Consider the following 20,858-nt stretch of genomic DNA (forward strand, 5'->3'; position numbering starts at 1 on the left):
GACCTCCTCCCCCTTAACAGCAGGGACGGAGAGATTGGAAGCAGGCTCAGAATCGCCAGCCGCCCAAGAGGGCCCCTGTCCTCCGTGGACTCACAGGGCGGGTAAAAGTGACCCCCCTTAAGTGGAGCCACCCCGGGGCTGGGCCTGACCCGCCCCCTCCTCGCTCCCCACTCAAGCGCTGGTGTGTGTGTGAGTGAGTGTGAGTAGCGAATGTGGGCGAGTGAGGACGTTCTGCACCTAACTGCATTCTTGGAGACGGCCGCCTGCCCAATTCGGGCAGCGTTTGCGCCGCGGCGCGGGTCACTGCGCCCGGGCGCAGAGCTCCGACGACTTCCAGCGCTCGCCAGCTCCAGCCTCGCGGGCTCTGTCCCTTCGGAGCTGCCGGTCCCATCGCCGAGAGTCTGAGGGCCTCCCTCCAACTCGGAGCCGGCAGAAGAAGGAGGAGGAGGCAGTGGAGAGGCCGCGGCAGGCAGGCAAGCAGGCAGGGCCGCCTTTGATGTGGGCGCGGCGCACCCTGGCGAGCTGAGCGCCTGTCCGGCCGCGCCCCGAGGGGGGAGCCCTCGGGCCCCGCATCCTCATTGTGCCGGCTCGGGCCCGGGCCCGCCCCCGGCCCCCCGCCCCCTCGCCGCCCGCGCGTAGAAAACGCCCCGGCCGCCGCCAGTGGTGGGAGGCGGCGATGCGCACGGCCGGAGAGACGCGGAGGAGGAGACATGAGCCGGCGGGCGCCCAGACGGAGCGGCCGTGACGCGTTCGTGCTGCAGCCGCGCTCCCCGGCTCCGGAGCGCTGACCGCTGGCCCGACCCAGCCCCGCGCCCCGGTCGGAGACCGCGCTCCAGCTTCCAGCCCCGCCGCGCATGTTGCCCCCGGAGTGATCTGGGCAGCCAGCCTCCCGCGGCCGCCCGGACGGACGGCCTGCCAGCAGTGAGCAAGCTTCCCCGCACGGGCCGGGTGCTTCCTGCACAGCGGCGGCCGCCCCGCAGCCCCCGCGCCAGCCCGGAGGGCGCAGCGCTCGGGAGGAGCCGCGCGGGGCGCTGATGCCGCAGGGCGCGCCGCGGAGCGCCCCGGAGCAGCAGAGTCTGCAGCAGCAGCAGCAGCCGGCGAGGAGGGAGCAGCAGCAGCAGCGGCGGCGGCGGCGGCGGCGGCGGCGGAGGCGCCCGGTCCCGGCCGCGCGAAGCGGACATGTGCAGGCTGGGCTAGGAGCCGCCGCCTCCCCCCCGCCCAGCGATGTATTCAGCGCCCTCCGCCTGCACTTGCCTGTAAGCGCCCGCGCGCGGGACTGCCCACGCTGCCTGGCCGTCTGTCCGTGTGCCTGTGGCTCTGTCTGCCCGACCGGCTGTTCATCTGACTTTCCGACTGCGCATCTGTCTGTCTGCGCGCCCCCTCCCTCAAGTCCCACTAACCACCTCTCCATCTCTCTCCCGCAGGTGTTTACACTTCCTGCTGCTGTGCTTCCAGGTACAGGTACGTGGGCTCCCTACCCTGACCTCCCCCCGCCCCTACCTCGCGGTACACGCCGACCCCCCTTCCCCAGGCCGCGCCCCCTCCCTGTGCCCCACCTCTCCTGGGCTCCGAGCCCAGTGCACCTGTTCCCAGGGCGCGGAAGGGCGGCTCCGCGCGCGCTCTGCGCGGGCGGGGGACCGGCCAAGGGCAAGGGGCTCTGCTGCGGGGCTCGGGCTGGCGCGGCCCCTGTCGGCCTCGGCTGGGAGGAGATCCCCGGAGCCTGCGTGCTCAGCCGCTGCAATGTGCCCGGCTCCAAGCCTCCTGCCCGCAGCCGGCGAGGAGTTGGGACTTGGGATTTTCTCTGCCAACCATGCCTTAACGTCTCTGCTTGCTCTTCCAAACAAAAAGGCTCCTTTCAGCCGAGTGGATTTCGAGTCCAGGAAGAAAGCTTCAGTTGTAAATTACTCTGTGGTTTCAAAGGCGTTTGCAGCATTGAGAGAGAGAGAGAGACACGCGGACTAGGGGAGATGGGGTGAGAGGGAGCAGAGCCGGGCGCCTGGGCCGAGGAGCCGTTGCGGCCAGGCCGCTCCCGAATGGGCCGCGCTCCGCACACTCTCGCCCAAGGTGGTGCAGCCCTCCGCTGGTTCCCTGCCTTGCTCCCCGCTCTCGCTCGCTCCTCTCCGTGAATCAGAAGAGGGCTTGGCGCTCAGCCTGGAAAGCACTTGCTAAAATCTGATCTGTTACTTCAGCAGCTTTCAGACTCGGGAAGGTCTTGGCACGCAGACAGTTGGAACGCTGGGGCTTCCAAAGCCGTGGAAATGAAGGAAAAAGGGGGGGGGGAGGGAAAGAAAAGAGGGAAAGAGGGAGCCGACTTCAGCCCCGATTAGAACCAGACCAGGGCTGCCTCAGCATTGGGGGGGGGGGGCGGGCAAGGGGAAAGGGAATAGGAAGTGCCAGCTGCCCTAGCCCCCCAACCCACTTAGAGCTGTGAGGGAGGGGCCCTAGGAGGAGCTGAACGGGGGCCAAAAGAGATTATCTGCCCCTTCCCCCTCTGGGTTGAAGGCAGGTGTCCTCACAGGGTTAGAGAGGATGCTTAGGCCTTAGCCTTCTGGATTCCGGAGGCGCCAAGAGCGGGGAAAATGGTGGTTCCCGCAGTTTTGTGGCACAAGGAATCTTGTGTATGTTGAGTGTTGTTCAGACTCAGCAGCCCCTTCAGTGTTTGTTGGTGGTAGGTCTGTTTATCTCTTCTCCCACTCCTGGGAGAGGACTGTTCCCGTCAGGATGGGCACTGAGCTGGGGGCAGCTAGTTGGGGCTGGGGGCTGGAAGGATGGATGGACAGACTGATGGGTTCTTTCCTCCTGTTGGCCAGGCTGGGGTCCCCAGTGACTCCTTGAATCAATATAACTGGAGTCAGTAACTTAAGACTGGCTGTTTGCCAAAGCAGATGTGACCCTGCGTGGTGGCGGGGGCGGGGAATGGCTGGTGTCAGAGAGAGAGGCCAGTGCCAAGCATGGCCTGCCTGGTTTGCAGCTGGGTCCCCACGCAGAGGGCAGGCCCCAGGGTCATTCCAGGGGATCCGCTTGTCTGACCTGGGTGAGAGTTCTTTTCCGGAGTGCCGAGCCTGGGGATGGGGACGATGAAATGGGCGTGGAGGTAGAGAGATGGCCAAGGGCCTTGATGCCAGCTGCCTCTTGGTCCTTGAAGTGGGGGCCCTAGAGGGGCTGCTGTGTGGTCTTTGTGTTCTCTGGGGGAGTGTGAGGGAGAGAACCTGGATTCTGCATCCCACCTCCACCTCCTGGCCAGAGCTAGAGCCAGCCTCTAGGGGCGGGGGCGGGTGGAGCTGGGTGGTCTGTCTGGGTTTGGTCTATGTGGATTAGGCCTTCAAGCAGGTGAGGGAGCCTCCTCTCCCTCCACTCCTACCTCCCACTTCCTTTGCAGCCTTTCCCCCTTCCAAATTGCCATAAGACTAGCTGATGTTTTTAACCCGTAGTCCATGCACCCTGAGAATGTCTAAGGATGGGATTATGGGGGAGTCCGTGAAAAATTGCATGCAAAGTGGAACCCAAATGTGCTTGTGTCTGGGAGAGGGTTCTCAGTTCCCCACAGATTCTCAAAAGCACCTATGATTCCTAAAAGATAAAGCAACACTACCCTAGGGGGTTACGGAAAAGGTCGGCAGGCTCATGTCCCCATTCATGCTCTAGGGACAAAGGTGGAGTGGCCATTGGAGTTAGAGATGAGGGGTGGAACCCACGTGTTAGTTGCTGGGAGTCTGAAGTCTGCTCCCTGCAGAGGTGGTGTTGGGCAGACACCATGGCAGCTCCTTCCTGGGCAGGGTGCACTTAGCGGGTGGTAGTGGAGCTCCCCTGGTGAGCAGGGGTTGGGCGAGGCCTCCCTGCACCATGGGAAGGGCTCAGGGTTTTGCAAGCTGGTAGGCTGGGCCTAACCCCAGCTCCGTCTTTCCCTAGCTGTAGACCTCTGCGAGTCTTAGCTTCATCGTTTGTGGAATGGGTGGCTGTGAGGCTGAAGTGATGTATGATAGGTGTAGAAGTTTTACAAATTCTCCTCCACCCAAGAGGATGCATTGCTCTGCTGGGAAATGGATACACCTATGCCCTTCCCTCCCCCACCTCCCTGTTTTGTGGGGACTGGTCCAGTCCTAGCAATGGAGTTTCTGGGCTCCTCCTGTCTTCCCATCCATCAGCCACCAGGCCCCGAATGGGCCCCTGCCCCCAGCCACATTTCCGTGATCACAGTCAATGCCAGACACTGCCCTCCCCCTTCCCCCATGTGGTGAGCCCCGCCCTCACTCGCCAGCCACCCCAGGAAGCGGGAAGCTGGGAATTTAATAAAATCCCTTCTCCACACGACTTGGGACACCGCGGATGGCTCAAATCAGAAGAATTTAAAAAATTTCCAAGGGGAGCGAGCGGCGTGACCAGTCAATTGCTTTTCTGCACTTGGCTGAGCGCTGACAATGACACCGGGCTGGGCCTTTCATGCAGCTCAGCCGGCACCTGCCTGACATTGTTCCTGCCGCCAGGCTCGGGCTAGGTCCTGGCCTTGCCCAGACAGGCCAGGCGTGAGGCGGGCCAGGGCAGGGGGGGCTTCCGCCGGCCCCTTGTTCCTCCCGCGGAGCCACTTCCTTTCTCCCCACACGATGTGTTCAAGTTTGGAAGTTTCCTTCCCCGCCGGCTCTGGGCCTGACCACCCCCAACCTGGCCCCCTGGGGAGGTTTCCAACCTTTTTCTTCAAGCTGGCAGGGATGGGGAAGCCAGAGACAGAGTCCTTTGGGACATAAGGAGGATGGGAAGCTGTCCTATTGGATAGCATTTTTGGTTTCTTTAATTAAAGCAGCAGCATCATCCATCCGTCCATACAGTCAGGTATTCATTCAACAAATACTCACTGGGAGCCTGCTTCTTGCTGGCCCTGGGAACAAGGCTAGTCAGTTCCTGGCCTCAAGGAGCTCCCAGTCTTGAGTCCCACCTCTCCTCTCCCAGGCTGTGAAGTGTAGTGACAGGACCAGTCATTCTCCTGTCTAGCAGAGGAGGAAACCAGGGCTGGGAGGTAAAAAGTGCTGCTTGTGAGAATTCCCAAGTGGCTCTTGCATCAGGAAGTTTGTTTCATTCTTCCTGCCATTCTACAAGGGAGACTGGAGTAGGAGGGGGTCGTATTCCTACTTCATAGATGGAGAAACTGAGGCACAGAACGGAGAAGGGATTTGTTCAAGGCCACGGCAAAGACTCAAGACTCTGGATTCAAGATCTTGTCTCCTTTCCACCACACCAGGCAGACTTTTTCAGAAAGAATACTGAAACTATTCAGAAAGAATACTGGTCGGGAAACAGCGTCCCAAGACACATGCTCGGGGTCCTCAGTGAGAGACCCTTTGGATATGCGTGTGGGGGATGATCAGAGCCCAGGTGGCTGTCTCTGTGGTTGAGGGAATCTGACTCGAAGTCTGCAGGCCCGGATCCCACTGGAATGTTCTGGTCTGAAAAGGTCCCGAAGCAGAGGTGGGTGTCTTTGGGGTTGGGGCCTGGGGATTCAGCACCCCCCTCTCGGCTTCTTTCCCAGCATGGAGGGGAGGGCACGCTGCCAGCGCTCTGGCAGCCTGGCGGGGTCACCGGCTGTGAGATAAGGAGGGGGATTTTAGAAATTTCTTATGGTAGGCACGACCAGTGTCGGCAGGCTTGGGGCAGTGTGTCAGGGCCTCTGCCCTGCCCTGGGCAGCTCTCTTAGGCCCCCAAAGGTAGACAGAGGGGGACAGGGCAGAGACCTCCTGTCCTCAGCAGGCCGTCTTCGTTCTGACCTTATCCACCAGCAGGAAAGTTGTGGGTGTGGGAAATCAGGGTGCAGGCAGGTCGGGCTAATGATGCTGGTAGCCTGGTAGCGGCTGCCATGTATTGCTTGCTCACGATGTGATGGCGCTTTCTTATGCATCTAGGCTGTGCCTCACAACCAGCCCTGAATTAGGGAATTCTAGAGATGAAGAAAGTGAGCTCAGAGGCATGAAATAAGCTGCCTTTGGTTGCACAGCAAGAGAGAGGCAGAGCTGGATTCAACACTGGGTCGCCCACTCTAGGACCCAGGCTTATTAAACAGCAGTATAAGGGCTCTGGAGTCTGCCAGCTTGGCTCAAGTAGTCGCTCTGCCTTGTCTTTGCTGTGTGACCTTGGACAAGTTACTTAACCTCCCTGGGTCTCAGCTTATGCACTAGTAAAATGGGAAGAAAACAACCAACAAAACAGTCCCCACTTGCTAAGGGTGTGGAGTAAGGGGGAGTGCAGAGCCCAGTGCTCTGAACTCTTTGTCTGGGTTTCAAGACCTAGCCCCTGTGCCTCTTGCTCTGGAAGGGCTCCCTTCCTCCCTCCCTGTCAGTGTTGTAAGCTCCCATGTCCCAGGGCACTGTCACCTCCTGGTGACTGGGGAGAGGGGAGCTGTTGACTGTTTTCTTTCTGAGGCCGGGGGCTGTCTGATGAACCTCTGTGTGCCGCACGCTTTTTACTGTCCCCCATTTGCAAGGACCCGGGCGGAGCACTCAGAGAAGGGCATGCCAACGGCCCGGCCGGGGTGGCCCGGGCTGGGGAGAGCCACTAGGCCTCGGAGGGCTGAGGCCTGCTGTCAGCGCTGTGGTCTGAGCATGAGGGTTTGTTCTGGAACATCAGCGGGTGAGCAGGCCCCTTGGGCTTTGGTCAGGCTTGCCGGTAGGGTCTCTGGCTGGGAGACGTTTGGGTTTCGTTTGCTCTGACATGTAAGTGGCGTGAGGCCTCAGGCCCATTTACAATGCCGCTGTGCCAAGACAGGGCCAGGGCCAGGCCTCCTGTGGGCCACAGAACAGAAAGACTCTCAGGAGCCCTGGGTTGGAATCCTGGCTCTGTCACTGGCTCCTTGTATGACCTCTCTCTCTGTGCCTCGGTTTACCCACCTGGGTGTCAGTGCAGTGAGCTAGGTGGCTGCTACAGCTTGAATGCATGGGCTTTGGCGTAGGACAGACCTACGTTTGAATCTTGTCTGTGCTGCTGAGCAGCTGTTCAGCAAATTTCTTAACCTTCAACCTCCGCACGTCGGTTTTCCCACTTATAAAATGGGGGTAATGAAAAGTTCCTACTTCTTAAGGGCTATCGTGAGGACTACACGAGCTAATGCACACAGAGTGGCTAGCACCATGGCTGACACGCAGTAAAGAACTGAGTAGTAGTAATTTCTCCCTCAATTGTGTGCTCTGTGTGTGTGTTAGGTATATCATGCTGCAGGGTCCTGAAGAAAACTAAGGAGGGTGTGCTCCTTGCGTGGGTGACACCAGGCCTTCTCCAGCCTGAGGCTTTGGACTTAGATCCGGCTTTAATCCTCAGTGCACCACTCACAGGCTGTGTGGCCTTGGGCAAGATCTTGAACCTTTCTGAGTCTGCCTCCTCCTGGGCATTATAGGGATAGTAATACCAATCCCGGGCCTGTTGGGAGGAGTGATTGAAGCCGTGTCCTGGACCAGGTATGCGGGAGGTGCTCAGTTATGGTGCTGCTCCTGATTAGCAGTCAGCAAACCTTTGTGGGATGCCTGCTGCATGGCTGGCCCGGGACTGGGTTTTGAAGACGACATCCAAGACTCCAGCTTTGTCCTCAGTGTTCCCTGTGAAGACATGGCCGGTGCTTCAGGCAGCTTTATTTACCACTCTCGCCCTCCTCCCCCCTCTTGCCCCGCCTCTGCCTTGGAACCCCTTAGCACTTGGTCACTGTCTATGACCCAGTGTGTTCTCTGCTGGGGCTCACAGGGATGTGTAGGAGCTCAGGCTCTGGACCCAGCCTACGTGGGTCACACCCCGCCTCGGCCACTTGGTAGCCCCGTGATTGAGACTTGCTTGGCCTCTGTGAATCCTCTTAAATATGGGCATCGGGATAGAGCCTCCCTCTTGGGGTTGCTGAAGGGTGAATTGTGGTCACCCGGGGGAAGCGCTTGGCACAGCGCCCGGCTCATTGCGCGTCTTAAGTAATGACGGCCTCATTACTGGGAGCTGCGGTTACACGTGTGACTCTGGTGTGCCTAGAGGCCTCTTGTCCAGCAGCCTGTGGCTCCTGGAAGTCAAGGGAGGCCAGACCCATCCCGCGGGCCCTGCGGCGCCTGGCACAGACCTGGCTGCAGGATGAATGGTGGGTCAGTGAGGAGGGATAGGGGGAACAGCTTCTCTGAGGGCCGGGCACCTGGATTGAGGCCCTTTACCTCCGGCCCCGTGTCAGTTGTGGGGCTCAGGACTTCCCCAGTCCTTGGGGACCCGAGAGAAATCTGAGGGATCTGTGCAGGGGCCGGAGCTCGAGGGCGCAGGGGGGTACTCTGATGAAGGGCCCTGAAACCAGATGCGGGGCCAGAGGATCTGGCCAGAGAAGGTGCCCCATTTGGGTCTTGAGATAGGAGCAAGCCGGGTGAAGACACCATGAGCCTGTGTGTGTATGGAAAAGCCATTGCAGGCACATGGGACATTTATGCCTGGAGCAGGGAACAGCCTGATGGCTCAGGGGACTGCAGGCTAGTTGGGGTGGCTGGCGCATCAAGTTCAGGAATGGGGTAATGTAAAAGGCCGTGGTGGGCACTGAATGCTGGAATAAAGGGCTTGTCTGTTACCTCTCAGACATGCATGACCGGTCTCCCCACCCGAGGGCTTTAAGGAAGAGAGAAGGGAAACAGGGATTGCAGGGAAGGGGAAAAGGAGGGAAGAAGGGAGCATGGGTCTTCAGGGGTCCTGCCTCCTCCGCCCGGCTGGCTCCAGGGTTGACTGGCAGTGGCACCCATATTGACGATCTGTAGGGAGAAGGCTGATGTATGGGGAAAGGGAGCTCCCTGTCAGCTGCCTCAGGTGGCAGTGCCCCCCTCCCCTGCTGCTGGCTCAGCCCTGCCAATCAATACATTGATAGCCCTGGGAGCTTAATGGACAGGCTGGGGGTGGGGAAGGCCCTCTGCAGCGTCACTCTGTCCTGGCTGGATTGGGTGTGGGGAGTGCGACAGGAGAGAGGGGAGAAGTCTGGGGCTGAAGGTGGGTGGGGGCGTCAATTTAAGCCTAGCTCCAATTGAGGGATGGGCCTGGCCTTCCTCCTCCTCCGCTTTCTGCCCAGGAGTGCCAGCTGGGGGAAATTCATGGGCTCTAGAGCCGGAGATGGGTTCAGATCTTGGCTCTCTCACTTTCTGTATGACTTGGGCGAGTCCCTTGGCCTCTCTCTGTCCCCCTTTGTCATGGGGGTGGTAATCACTCTGACCTGCCCAGGTTGTGCGAGGAGGAAGGAGACAGTGCCTGGAAAGTGCTTACCTCAGGCCCTGGCGCTGAGCAAGTGCCCACGAAGTGGGAGCCAATGTTAGTTTCGCTCTCAGCGATAATAACAACCTGCGGAGCACTGGGTCTGGCAGCGGCAGCTCCTGGGCTGAGTCCAGGCTGCTCTCGAGGAAGAGTTTGGGGAGTTGCATTTCAGGGTGGAGAGGGGGGCTGACTCTACCAGGGACTGCTCCTGGAGTGGGGTGCAGGGCTGAATCCAGAATTTGGAGAAGCTCTGAGAGCCTGGCACAGCTGGCCCGATGCTGCTGCTGGAGGAGGCAGGCGGTGGTGGAATGTGGCTGGGAGTCTGTAGGCTGCCCCTCCTGGGACCGGGGAGACCCTCCCTTTCTGGGCAGGCTGCCTGGGGACAGGGGCACAGATCTGCCTTGTGAGACCTCAAGGATGGGACCTGGGCGGAGGGGGGCAGTCTGACCCCATCCTCCTCTCGTGGGCAGGGGGAGTGAGCTCAAGGCCCTCAGCCCTTTCATGTTGAATCCCCCGCCCCAGTCCCTGCCCCAGCTATGGCTTGTGGCCAGGACCAGTTCAGTCCTGAAAGGGGAAGGGAGGTGGGTGAAGGGGAGAAAGCAGAATGGACGCAGGCAGAGCTGAAGCGGTGGAGAGCTTGGGTTTCAGACTGAGCTCGATTTACATCTTCATTCCTTTTCTAACCAATTCTGTGGCTTTGGACAAGCTGTGCAACCTCTCTGAACCTCAGTTTCCTCATCTGTAAAATGGGGCTAATAATCACACCAACTGGTAGGGCTGCTCTAGGGGTTACATAAGATAATTTACCCAAAGTGGTTCTCAGCGCAGAGGACGTGCTCAGTAAGTAGTGGCTGTTTAGAAAACAAAACAACAAAAAAAGAAAAAAAGTCATGGCTAGTGTTACTAATATAATCTTTTCCTGGGGTAAATATTATAAACAATCCCCATTCTGCCGATGAGAAAACTGAGGGTTAAAGAAATCAGATAGGTTGGTGATGTGGGGTGGAACCAGGTGACACCTGAGGTCAGTTAGTGCTGGTTATTGTGCTGTCGAATGTGTGCGGGGTGTGTGTCTGTGTGGGGTGTGTACTTAGGTGATGTGTGATGTGGCAGATGTCTGTGGGAGGTGGGAGTATGGCCCAGGAAGAAACAGGAAGCCCCCAAACATGGCTTCAGAGCCATGAGTGGGTGGGCGAGGCTGAAATCTTCAGCCAAAGGGAGCAGTGGTGGCTGTCAAATGCGCTGGTGGGAGGGGGACCTGGGTTGATGTCTGGAAGCCAGCACTGGGTAGGTGGGGACTCACCCCAACCTCTTTTCATCCCACAGCAGGTTCCCACAAAGGTGCCTAAGAGGGGAGGCTTGGCTGGTAGGCAGGGACTGGAACCTAGAGGACCACACGTGGACGCTGCCCTCTGGGTAGTGGGGAGCCAGGCGGAGTGTGGAGCGGGGAAACGGCCTCCCCTGGTGTGTTAGAGAGCTGCGCTCCACCAGGATGAGAATGTAAGCAGGAGGCCACGGGCCCTGTCCTGCTGAGCGCAGTGTCTGTGCGGGGCCTGGGGGCAGAGCTGGAGGAAGAGCTGAACCTGTTTGGCCCTTGTTGCCCCTGTGCAGTTCCTGTATCGGAGAGTAAATATTTCCACCAGAGTCTAGGCCCTCAGGGCAGACTGGAGGGTAATTGGGGCATTAGGCTGCAGGGGGACCCCACTATAGGCCACCCCACTGTGGGAAAAGCTATTCTGACCCCAAAGATAATCTGCGTATATGGGGTGGGGGAAGGCAGAGCGACAAAAGGCGCCTTCCCCTGCACAAGGAGACGTCCTGTATGTGCCAGCTCTGCTCGCCTCGCAAGAGCTGTGGCAATTTGATTTTTTTCACACCGCAGCTCTCCAATGCCCCTGAAGATTGTGCACCTGGAGGGGCGTCAGCCAGGCAGAGAGCAGCTCTGACTGTCCTAGGAGGCCTGGAAGACAGGCCCTGTCTTAGGCAGTGAGGCCAAGTGACCTGCTACCCAGCAGGAAAGGAGGAGGGAGAGAATGTTCCTGAGTCGGCCCGCTTTGCGTGAGCTCTGCAGGCAGACCCTGGAGCTCTGTGGCCCTGGAGAGGGGCCTCAGAGGTCCGATCTGTGAAATGGGCTCTAACTGGTCCCCACCTCTACAAGTGGTTGGGGGAATTAGATGAGGTACCACATCTAGAGAGCTTCTTAGCAGCGTGTCTGGAACAGAGGAAAACTTAGCAAGTGATAGCTTTAAAAACGCCCGTTGGGGTGAGCCCGGTAGCATAGTGGTTGAGTCCACTCGCCCCACTTCGGTTGCCCGGCGTTCACGGGTTCGGATCCCGGGCGCGCACCGACGCACCACTTATCAAGCCATGCTGTGGCAGCGTCCCATATAAAGTAGAGGAAGATGGGCACGGATGTTAGCCCAGGGCCAATCTTCCTCAGCAAAAAGAGGAGGATTGGCAACAGATGTAAGTAAGCTCAGGGCTAATCTTCCTCACAAAAAAACGACAACAATGACAACAAAAAACACCCCTTGCTATCCCTCTGCTGGACACTGCTTGTCTGGGTAGTAAGTGGTGGGGCTGATTTTGGCCTCCAGGTCTCCCTCGTCCTAGCCACAGTCATTTAGCAAACATTTGCCAGGTGCCTGCTGGGAGCAGAGCTGGAGATCCAGGGATGAACCAGACAAGGGGGACTCTGGGGACAATAAGCCATTACAGTGTCCAGAGGCCCTAACCCAGCCTGGGGTGGGAAGCAGGAACGGTTTCCAGAAGAGGCACCTGAAGGCAGGTGTCAGCTGGGCAGAGGGGGCAGGGTGCCCTGGGCAGAGAACCCGGCTTGTGCAAAAGGCTGGAGCCCCCCAGAGGTCTTTCCCTGGAAGCTCAGGGGTCTCTCTGCCTTTTCAGGGGAATGGGCTCTGTTTCTGTGTCACAGGCCACCCCTGCTACCTCCCTCGGGATTGATCTGGCCACAGAGTGTGGCTTAAATGGTGGACGCTGGGCAAGATGGATTGTTCCCCTCACATCCTGGGGAAGGGCCACCGGATAGCCCTGCTGACCCCGGGTCACCTGCACTGCCTCTGTCCAGTGGGCCAGGGAGAAAATCGTTACTGTGAGGCTGGCTTCTGGGGCAGCACAGCCCCCCTCGGGGCCTGGGGTGAGGAGATGGGTTTGACCTCTGGTCGATAAGGTCTCCTGTGAGCAGGAGGAGAGGTGGGGGACAGGGAGGGAGGCTGGAGGCCTGCCCTTGGGGGAGGAGACAGGGCCGGCCACCTCAGGAAGTCATTCCAGGAAGGTGAGGGCCATGGGTGGGGGGTCTTCAGGACACATGCCCACCAGGTGTGTGCCTCAGGAGCACTGGAGTTCGTCCCTCCTTGAGGATCAGGATGTGAAATGAGGCAGGTCCCAGGTGTCATATCCTGGCTGTGAGTGGGGACAGGGGCTGGCCATCGAGGGTAGTGGAAGTGACGGATGTGCATGCCTGCTGGGCCAGCGGCCAGGCCCTGTGCCATGGGGCTGTGCAGCTCAGAGCAACCGACTGCAGTTTTCTGAGCCTTGGTTTCTACATCTGTTAAAAGGGGGTGATAACCTCTCCCGTGTTGCAGGGGTGTCAGGACGATCAAAAGCAATCACATCTTCCCAAACTGTAATCTGCGTTGCAGAAGTGCCCTGTCTGTAGGGACGGGGACTGTGATCCCCTCATGTCCCCAGAGGGCCATCTGTTGGCAGGCTTCACTGCGAGCCTCTTCCAGGGCTGCCTGATCTTCTCTCAGCATTACCCCACTGAACACCTCCTCTGTGCTGGGTGCTGTTCTAAGACTTTATGTGTCTAACCACAGCAGCCCATGAGGCGGGTGCCCTTGTCATCACTCTCATGTTATAGGTGAGGAAACTGAGGCACGGAGAGGTCAATAACTTGCCTAGGCTCCCTTAGCTGGGGGATGGCACGCCCTGGGTTTTGAACCTGGGTCCTGCTCCTGATCCACTGATGGGGCAGGTGGGGCCCACAAGGTAGGGCCAAAAGCAGGACTTTGGGGCCACGAGGCCTGGGCTAACTCTGCCATTGCCCGCTGAGACCTTGTCAGTTCAGCTTTGGAGCCTCAGTTTCCTCATCTGTACTGTGGGGTAATGCTTTCACCCTGAGGATGGTTAAATAACCTGATCCAGCAGAAGTGCCTGTGGGGCGCAGGCTGGGGTGGGAGGACGTGTGCAGGTCAGCTGGGGGACAGAGACCCTGGGCTGGGTGGGGTGTAGCAATGAGGAGAAGGCAGGCCCTGCCCTTGGGAGCTCACGGCTGAGGGGTGAGACAGATGCGTGGGCAGCCCCGGTGCCAAGGGCTCTGTCATGGGCTGAGTGGGGCCATGCTCTCGTGGGAATGGGATTCTGTGTGCCTAGCATCATGTCAGACCCTGTGGGCACATGGAACAAACCCAGGATGCTGTCTGGGCTTCAAGAATTGTTCAGCTTCCTGGTTAAGATGGGATGGGACAGGCCTACAATTAGCAGGGCCTAGGAAAACCTAATTTAAGGCTAAATGGAATGACAGGACTCCAGGTCTGTTCTACATTCATTCATTCAACAAATGTTTGCGTTTCTACTGTGCTACGTGCTGGAGATATAGCAGTGAATAAGAAAGAGACAGCTCCACCTTTCAGGGTGCTGCTGGTCTAGTAGGGGGAGACAGACAAACACAGGATAAAGAGATGTTAGGTCAGGTTGATAAATGTTAGAAAGAAAGACAAAGCATGGTAGAGAGATGGAGAGTGACAGAGGTACGGGCTGCCTCAGAAAAGCAGTCAAGGAAGGAAGGCCTGTCTCAGGATACGATGTTGAGGAGAGGCCTGAATGAAGTAGAGGAGCCAGAATGTAAAAATCTGGGGAAAAGCATGGAAGCAGAGGGAAGAGCAAGTGCAAGGGCCCTGAGGCAGGTATGTGCTATGTGTTTGGAATGCTCAGAGGCACAGTGAGGCAGCCAGTGTAACTGGCGGGGAGGGTGGTAGGAGATGAAAGTGGAAAAGCAGTTGGGGGCTCATCCTGCAGGGCCTTGAGGCCGAGATGGGGATCTTTATCAAAACGTGATGGGAGGCCCTGGAGAGTGTGGAGGAGGAGAATTGCACAAGGTGATTGGGTTTGCAGGAGGCTAGACTACCAAGGGGCCGGGGTGGAAGCAGGAGGCTGGTGAGGAGGTGGGTGCACGTTGTCCAGGTGAGACGCCATGTTCTGGGAAGGGAGATGAGAGATCCATGTTGTTGTATCCAGAAACAGCTTCCTGAAGGATGTGGTCAGACATGAACTAAACCTCTAGAGACACAGGGGATTTCTCTGAGAGATGCAAAGCAAAGGCTGTTCTGCGAGGGGCTGGGGATGTGGGCAAATGCTTGGTGGTGTGGGCAAGTATGAGGATCCTTGGGGCATGGAGAGGGATGGGACTTGCCAGGCCTCCCTCCTTCCCCACCGTGCACCCAAACAGCAGTTAGGTGCCCCCTCCATCCCCCTCCCATCTCCATTTGGATTTTGGTACTTGTCTTCCCACTAGCTCACTTTATCCTCACAGCCACCCTGGGATGTATCGGAGAGGGGCTCTGCTGCACCGTTTTCCCAGGAAGGAATCTGGACAAACCGTGTGCTCAAGGGCACACGAGAAACCTCCACTCCATACTTCTTGCTTTAATTTGGGCTGTGGTGGAAAGATAGCATGCTTTGTTGTCAAGCAGACCTAGGCCTGATTCTTAGCTTTGCCACTTCCTGGCTGGACCACTTTGGACAACTTGTCTCGCCTCTCTGAGCCTTGGTTGCCTCATCTGTGAAACGGAGGTAGTGACGGGGCAGCTATGAGTGTGTGCCGAGGCCTGGCCCTGAGCCAGCGCAGACGGGCCTGACTCTCTTCATCGTGCACATGGCTCCTGCATGCAGGGACCCAGGACTTCCAGGGTGGCTCATGGATGCCCCTTTCCCTGCCCAGGTGCTGGCGGCCGAGGAGAACGTGGACTTCCGCATCCATGTGGAGAACCAGACGCGGGCTCGGGACGATGTGAGCCGTAAGCAGCTGCGGCTGTACCAGCTCTACAGCCGGACCAGCGGGAAACACATCCAGGTCTTGGGCCGCAGGATCAGTGCCCGAGGCGAGGACGGGGACAAGTATGGTAGGTGCCAACCCCCTCCTCCCCACCGTGCACACACTCTTCCCGGCTTCTGACACCTCAGGTTCAAATCCCAGTTTTGCGGAGTCCTGGCTGTGTGATCTTGCACTTGGCGCTGAGCCTTTCTGGGCCTCAGTTTCCTTATCTGTAAAAATGGGGATACAAAAGTGCATCCCTGAGAGCCTTGTTGGGAGTACTAACTGCAGACGTGAATAAAAGTGCTTTTGCTGGTAAATGCCCCATAAATGGCAGTCGTCATGGGTATCAGTGGCTTGCCTGGGGACAGCCTAAAGCAGGTGGCTGCTCCCTGTGGCTTTGCTTCACCAGCCCCAGGTCCAGGCGCTCGGAGGCATGGGAGCCTCTGGGTAATGCTTTTTGGATGCTGCTGTTGGTGGTAGAAATCAGCCTGGTGTGAGTGTGAGTGCACATGTGCATGTGTGTGCGAGTGTGTGTACATGTGCAAGTGTGTGTACTGTGAGCTTGTGCGCCTGTGAGGCATGGGCGCTCCCAGCACCCTGCGCCACAGTCCGCTTGACCTGCCCTTGACCCTGGAACTGCCCAGCCTTTCTCTGGGGTGTTTGGGAGGAGGAAGACACCCCGACTCCCCTCCCTCCCCAGGTCCCCAGGCCACAGAGACCTCAGCAGTGGGGAAGTGACAGGAGTCCACCTTTCCAAAGCTTGGAGGGGACTTGGGGACAGATGCTGAGCAAATACTGACCATGGCCCTCTCAGGTTCTGGGAGGTGTCCCAGGCCCCAACCTTGGGCCGGGGGAGCTGGGGCTGTGGGTGGCCCCAGTGCAGGGTTGGGCTGGAGTCCTGAGTGTGCGCTGCGGGCCTGCCAGCCTGGGCTTTTCTGGGACGATGCCCCCCACCTGCCTGCCGGCCCCTGCCCATTGCAGTCAAGACGTGACAACAAGACAAATAATTTCTTGGACCTTTTATCTTGGACACCATTTATTTTCTCTCTGCCCCGGGGCAGGACTGACCTCATATGAGGGCCCAAGAGTGGCAGCTGCACCGTCACTGGGGGCTGGGCCAGGCCAGGCCAGGCTGGGCCTTGCGTCCCGAGTCTCCAGGCCAGCTGCCTCCCCTCCCTTCTCCCTGGCCCATCCCTCCGCATTGCCTCCATCCCCCGCCTTCCCTCTTTCCCCTTCTTCCTGTCTTGGTCTGGCTGTTTCTCCTTTTATCTGGCCTCTCTCTCTCTGAGTCTTGCTCCCTTCCTTCCTGTTTCTCATCCTTTCCCCTCTCGGTTTCTGTCCCTCTCTCTGTCTCCCCGTCCCCCATCACCTCTGTCCTCCCTCCCTGGGACCACAGCCTTCCTGTCCCTCCTCCTCCCCTCTCCCAGGCCCTCTACTGGCCACCTCTCTGGGGCCTCCCTCACCATGCCCCGCCTCCAGGACGCCTGGCTGTGCTGGGCAGACCCAGGTGGTGGCTTTCCCTGAGATTTGCTGTCCAGTTGCTGCCAGGGAAGGGGCAGCTGGCTGGCTGGGGTAGGAGGGAGGTGCCCTCCTGGGGAGTCCCCGGAGCTCTTGCTGGCTCCTCCAGGCTGGGAGAGTACAGGGGGGTCAGACTCTGGTCTGAACCATCTGCCACGCCCTGAGACAGGAGGCAGGAGCTCGGGAGGGAGAGGAGCCCGGGTATGGCCGGCCCTTCACTCCGGAAGCCACTTGCCCTCTCATTTCCTTGCCTGAACTGGAGACTCAGGGGGTCTCACCTGCTGTGTGACCTCAGGCAAGCCCTTTTCCTTCTCTGGGCCTCGGTTTCCCTTCTGTACAATACAAGGGGAGGACTAGAGCAGTGTTTCTTCGACATTAGCGTGCGTGTGGATCACCGAGTCATCTTGCTAACTGCTGGTGTTGGTCGGTTGGTCTGGGGTGGGGCCTGAGCCCCACGTGTCTACCCGGGCCCCCAGGGTGCTGCTGGATGGCACTTTGAGCGTCCAGGGGCTGGCCCATCGTGGCTGCTCCTCCAGCTCCACAAGCTCTAGGATTTAATCATTGTCTCTCAAGGAGGATGTTGATCACTCCTCCAACCCCTCAACACCCCGGGCAGCGGGCAGCGTGGGCCTTGCTGGTGGCTGCTGCTGCTCCATTTAAATGTCACATTAGAAACGCAGATGAGGCGAAGGGACCCCATCTGTGAGCCCTGGGAGAGGAAGTGAGACAATGGAGCCAATTGAGGCTTCCAATCTAGTTAATCAATACAAATATTATCGGGAGGGTGATTTATGTGGCCAAGCGGGCCAGGAGGACGAGGCTGTGTTAGAGGCCTGTCCTGCCTGTGGGGGAGGGACAGTAGTCCCTGTCAGGCCAGGGGGCCCAGGAAGTCCGAGAACCTGCTCCCTCCTTCTCAGGGCTCGGTCCAGCTGAAAGAGTGATGCAGTCTGAGACTTGCATTCATATAGTTAGAACGCAGTCTGGGAATTTCAGCAAACGCCAAGTATAAGCAGAATCCCTATGAACTGGAATCTGGAATCCCCACGAACACTCAGAATCTCAGATTCGACGGCATCCTGAGGTGCTAGACTCCGGGGTGGGCGCAAGGTGCAGGCCCACCTTTGTGTGGGAGCCCTGCCCAGGAGCTTTTGGCCTGCTTTGTGCGGTGGGCCATCTTGGTGAAATCTGCATAGATGTCAGTGGGGCCTCTACACCGTGCTATTCTGTGGCCCCCTAAAGCTTTCCCAGAGCATTCCAAGGGCCCTGCGGGGGGCCTGGGCTCTGGAGGGAGAGGTATGCTGGCCAGGGGGCTGGAGGCATAGGTAGTGGGACACCTGACAGGTGGAGGGCTGGAGGGAGGGCCACTCTGCCCACCCCGGATTATTACATCAGCCCCGCCCCCTCTCGCCCTTGGTCTTGTCACCTCTGTCCTGCAGGCAGTTGCCACCTCAGGGAAACAGCACTGGACCAGGAGGCAGGACACCTGTGTTCCAGTTGCAGCTCTGCCGCTGAGCAGCCCCCAGAGCTTGGGACAGGCGTCGCGGGCTCTGGGCTCAGGTTTTTCGTTTGCCATGTGAGGATGAGCAGGCCCCACTCCACCACACCAGGCCTGATGTGCTTAGCTCAGGATGTGCAGGCATCAGCCCCTCCTGGCTGCAAGAGGCAGGGCTGCAGGGCCGGGACTCAAGTCTTAGAAGAGGAGAGCCGGGGGCCAGTGGGGCCTGCTCTCGGGGTGGGGGTGGGGGCCAGCACTGGGGATGGTGGGGTGGGGCGGCTCTGCTGTTATAAGCCATGTGATTGGATATTCCTGACTGCCGTCATTTGAAAGAACAGCTTCTCTACTTCATTAAAAAAAACAATAAAAACAAACTAACACCATTCTGCAGTAGGCCAGCCTCCCAGGACTGCCCGTGTCTGGAAGAGCCCTGGGGAGCCCTGGAGGGGCCCTGTTATCAGGGAGGTGGTCTTTCCAGGGGTTTGGCTTATGGACTCGAGCTGGACGGGATTTGAATCTCAGCTCCACAACTTTCAAGCTGGAGACCTTGGATCTGAGTTGGCCTTTCTGATCCTGTTTCCTCTTCTGTGAAATGGGGTAATTGAAATAAGAGAGTATCTTATGCCCGAAGATTATATGATTATTACAGCAAGAATGTTAATAATAACCACCTGAACTCATTGCTGTTGGGGGGGTTGGGTAGGGTTACTGTCATGGGCTCTGGACGAGGTACCCTCTCAGGAACTGGTTCCTGGGGCTTCCAGAAGGGATCCTGTCTCTCGCCGGTCAGTGGGACCCTGGCAAGTCAGCTGCAGGTAGAAGAGCATGATTCTCCAGCATGATTGCAAGCACAGGAGTGGCCTGGCCATGCTTTGGCTGCTGTCTCAGGCTGGATGTGGTCTGGTCTCCTCTCAGTTCACACCGGGGTCCCTCACTCACTCGGCACAGAATTACTGAGCACCGGGGATACGGTGCTGAGTGACACACCTGGTCCCAGCCCTCCAGGAGCTCCCAGGCTAGAGCCCCCGCTCCTTCCTAGGGGCTCACCCTGAGTAGGAAGAGCCGAGGCCCCTAACTTTCTGTGTGACCTTGGACCCTTCCCATCTCCTCCCTGCGCCTGGGTTTCCTCACCTTTAATGGGGGTGGAGTGCGGGGCGTGGAGTTAGTACTCTCCAGCTCCTCCAGCTCGGGCGTGGATGAGGCTGTGATTCCAGTTGTGTCTCTGCTGCTTGGGGTCACAGGGAGTCAGCCCACCCCAGCACTGGCCCACCCCACTGGGCAGCCTCCCTGAACCCCCCTGCTCACCCTTGTCCCTCTGAGAACGTGAGCTCCTTGAAAGCAGTGACCTTTCTGTGTGTCCCCATGTCTAGGACAAGGCCTGGCAGAGAGCAGGCCCTCCCTGAAACGTTACTAGATGAATGAATAAAATAACTGGGGGGCAACTCAAAGCACAATCAGGCTGACTCGTGCAGCTCCGGCAGGAAGGGATTTGGGGTCTTCGGGGGCTTGTGCTGAGCTGGTGACGAGAGTGGGAACGGTCATCTGGTCCCCATTTCCCTTTCTGGTCCCTGCTGGAGGGCTGTGTTTGAGCAAGGAGCCAGGTCCCTTGGGCTGGCTGGTGTGGCTGAGGCAGCAGAGACCTCCTGCCCCGAGTCTGACGCCCCACAGGCCATTCTCCGTGTGGCAGTCCAAATGTGACACTGCCCCTGGGCTGATCCAGGCTCTCACCTCACTTAGAATGAAATCCATGTCCTTGGATCAGCAGGAAGGCTGGGTGGCTGGGCTCCTGACTCCGCTCCAGCCTCGGGCTCCGCTGCCTGCTCCTTGGCCACTCTGCTCCAGCCACAGCAGCCTTTCTGCCATCCCTCCAGCACACCAAGCGTGTTCCAGTTTAAGGGCCTTTGCATCCTCAACCTGAGGATGCTCTTCTCCCAGTATCCTCGTGGCTTTTGCTCCCTCGTTTCACTCAGGCTACTGTTCAGTTGTCCCTTATCAGGGAGTTCCGGTCTCTGGCCCCTCGTGGGTATATTTCTCTTCCTAGCACTTAGCGCTACCTGAATTTCTACTGTGAACTTAGTTATTTGCTCTCTCTCTCTCTCTCCTGTTATAACGCAAACTCCTTGAGGGTAGGAGCTTTTGTATGTTTTGTTCACTGCTGTATTCCCATGCACAAAGCCAACACAAACAGGTGCTCAATATATGCTTGAGTCGGTGAATGCATGGTGACCCATGTGTGCATCCAGGAGTGTGGATGGCGTCGTTCCCCCTGGGGCAAGTGCCTGGCACAGAGCTCAGCACACAGTAGGTACTTGGTGAATTAATGTTCCCTCCCTCCTCCTCTCCCTCCCTCCTCCTCTCCCTCCCTCCCCCTCTCCCTCCCTCCCCCTCTCCCATCCTCCTTTCCAGCCAGCTAGCCTTGCACTGTGCAATGGAGATACAGTGAACAGCAGACCCAGCTTCCCCTAGAGGCTCTTCCAGTTGGGAAGGGGCATTAGCAGCTCAGTCTAAGCCCCTTCCCCTCTGAGCTCATGTCCCACAACTTCTGTCCCCGGTGAGGAGAGG

General features: G+C 58.5%; 1 protein-coding gene across 1 annotated transcript in view; it reads left to right on the plus strand.

The window, feature by feature from the left end:
• Nucleotides 1-627: 627 nt before the first annotated feature.
• FGF18 (fibroblast growth factor 18) overlaps nucleotides 628-20,858 on the plus strand; it is a 33,709-nt gene continuing 13,478 nt past the window's right edge. Inside the window, exons 1-3 of the mRNA XM_058545876.1 lie at nucleotides 628-1,256; nucleotides 1,425-1,461; nucleotides 15,188-15,368. Of these exons, the coding sequence (XP_058401859.1) occupies nucleotides 1,225-1,256; nucleotides 1,425-1,461; nucleotides 15,188-15,368 (250 nt within the window). The 5' untranslated portion in view covers nucleotides 628-1,224. The remainder of the gene's footprint in view (nucleotides 1,257-1,424; nucleotides 1,462-15,187; nucleotides 15,369-20,858) is intronic.

The sequence above is a fragment of the Diceros bicornis genome, chromosome 1 (assembly GCF_020826845.1).
Source record: "Diceros bicornis minor isolate mBicDic1 chromosome 1, mDicBic1.mat.cur, whole genome shotgun sequence".
Classification (NCBI taxonomy): domain Eukaryota; kingdom Metazoa; phylum Chordata; class Mammalia; order Perissodactyla; family Rhinocerotidae; genus Diceros; species Diceros bicornis.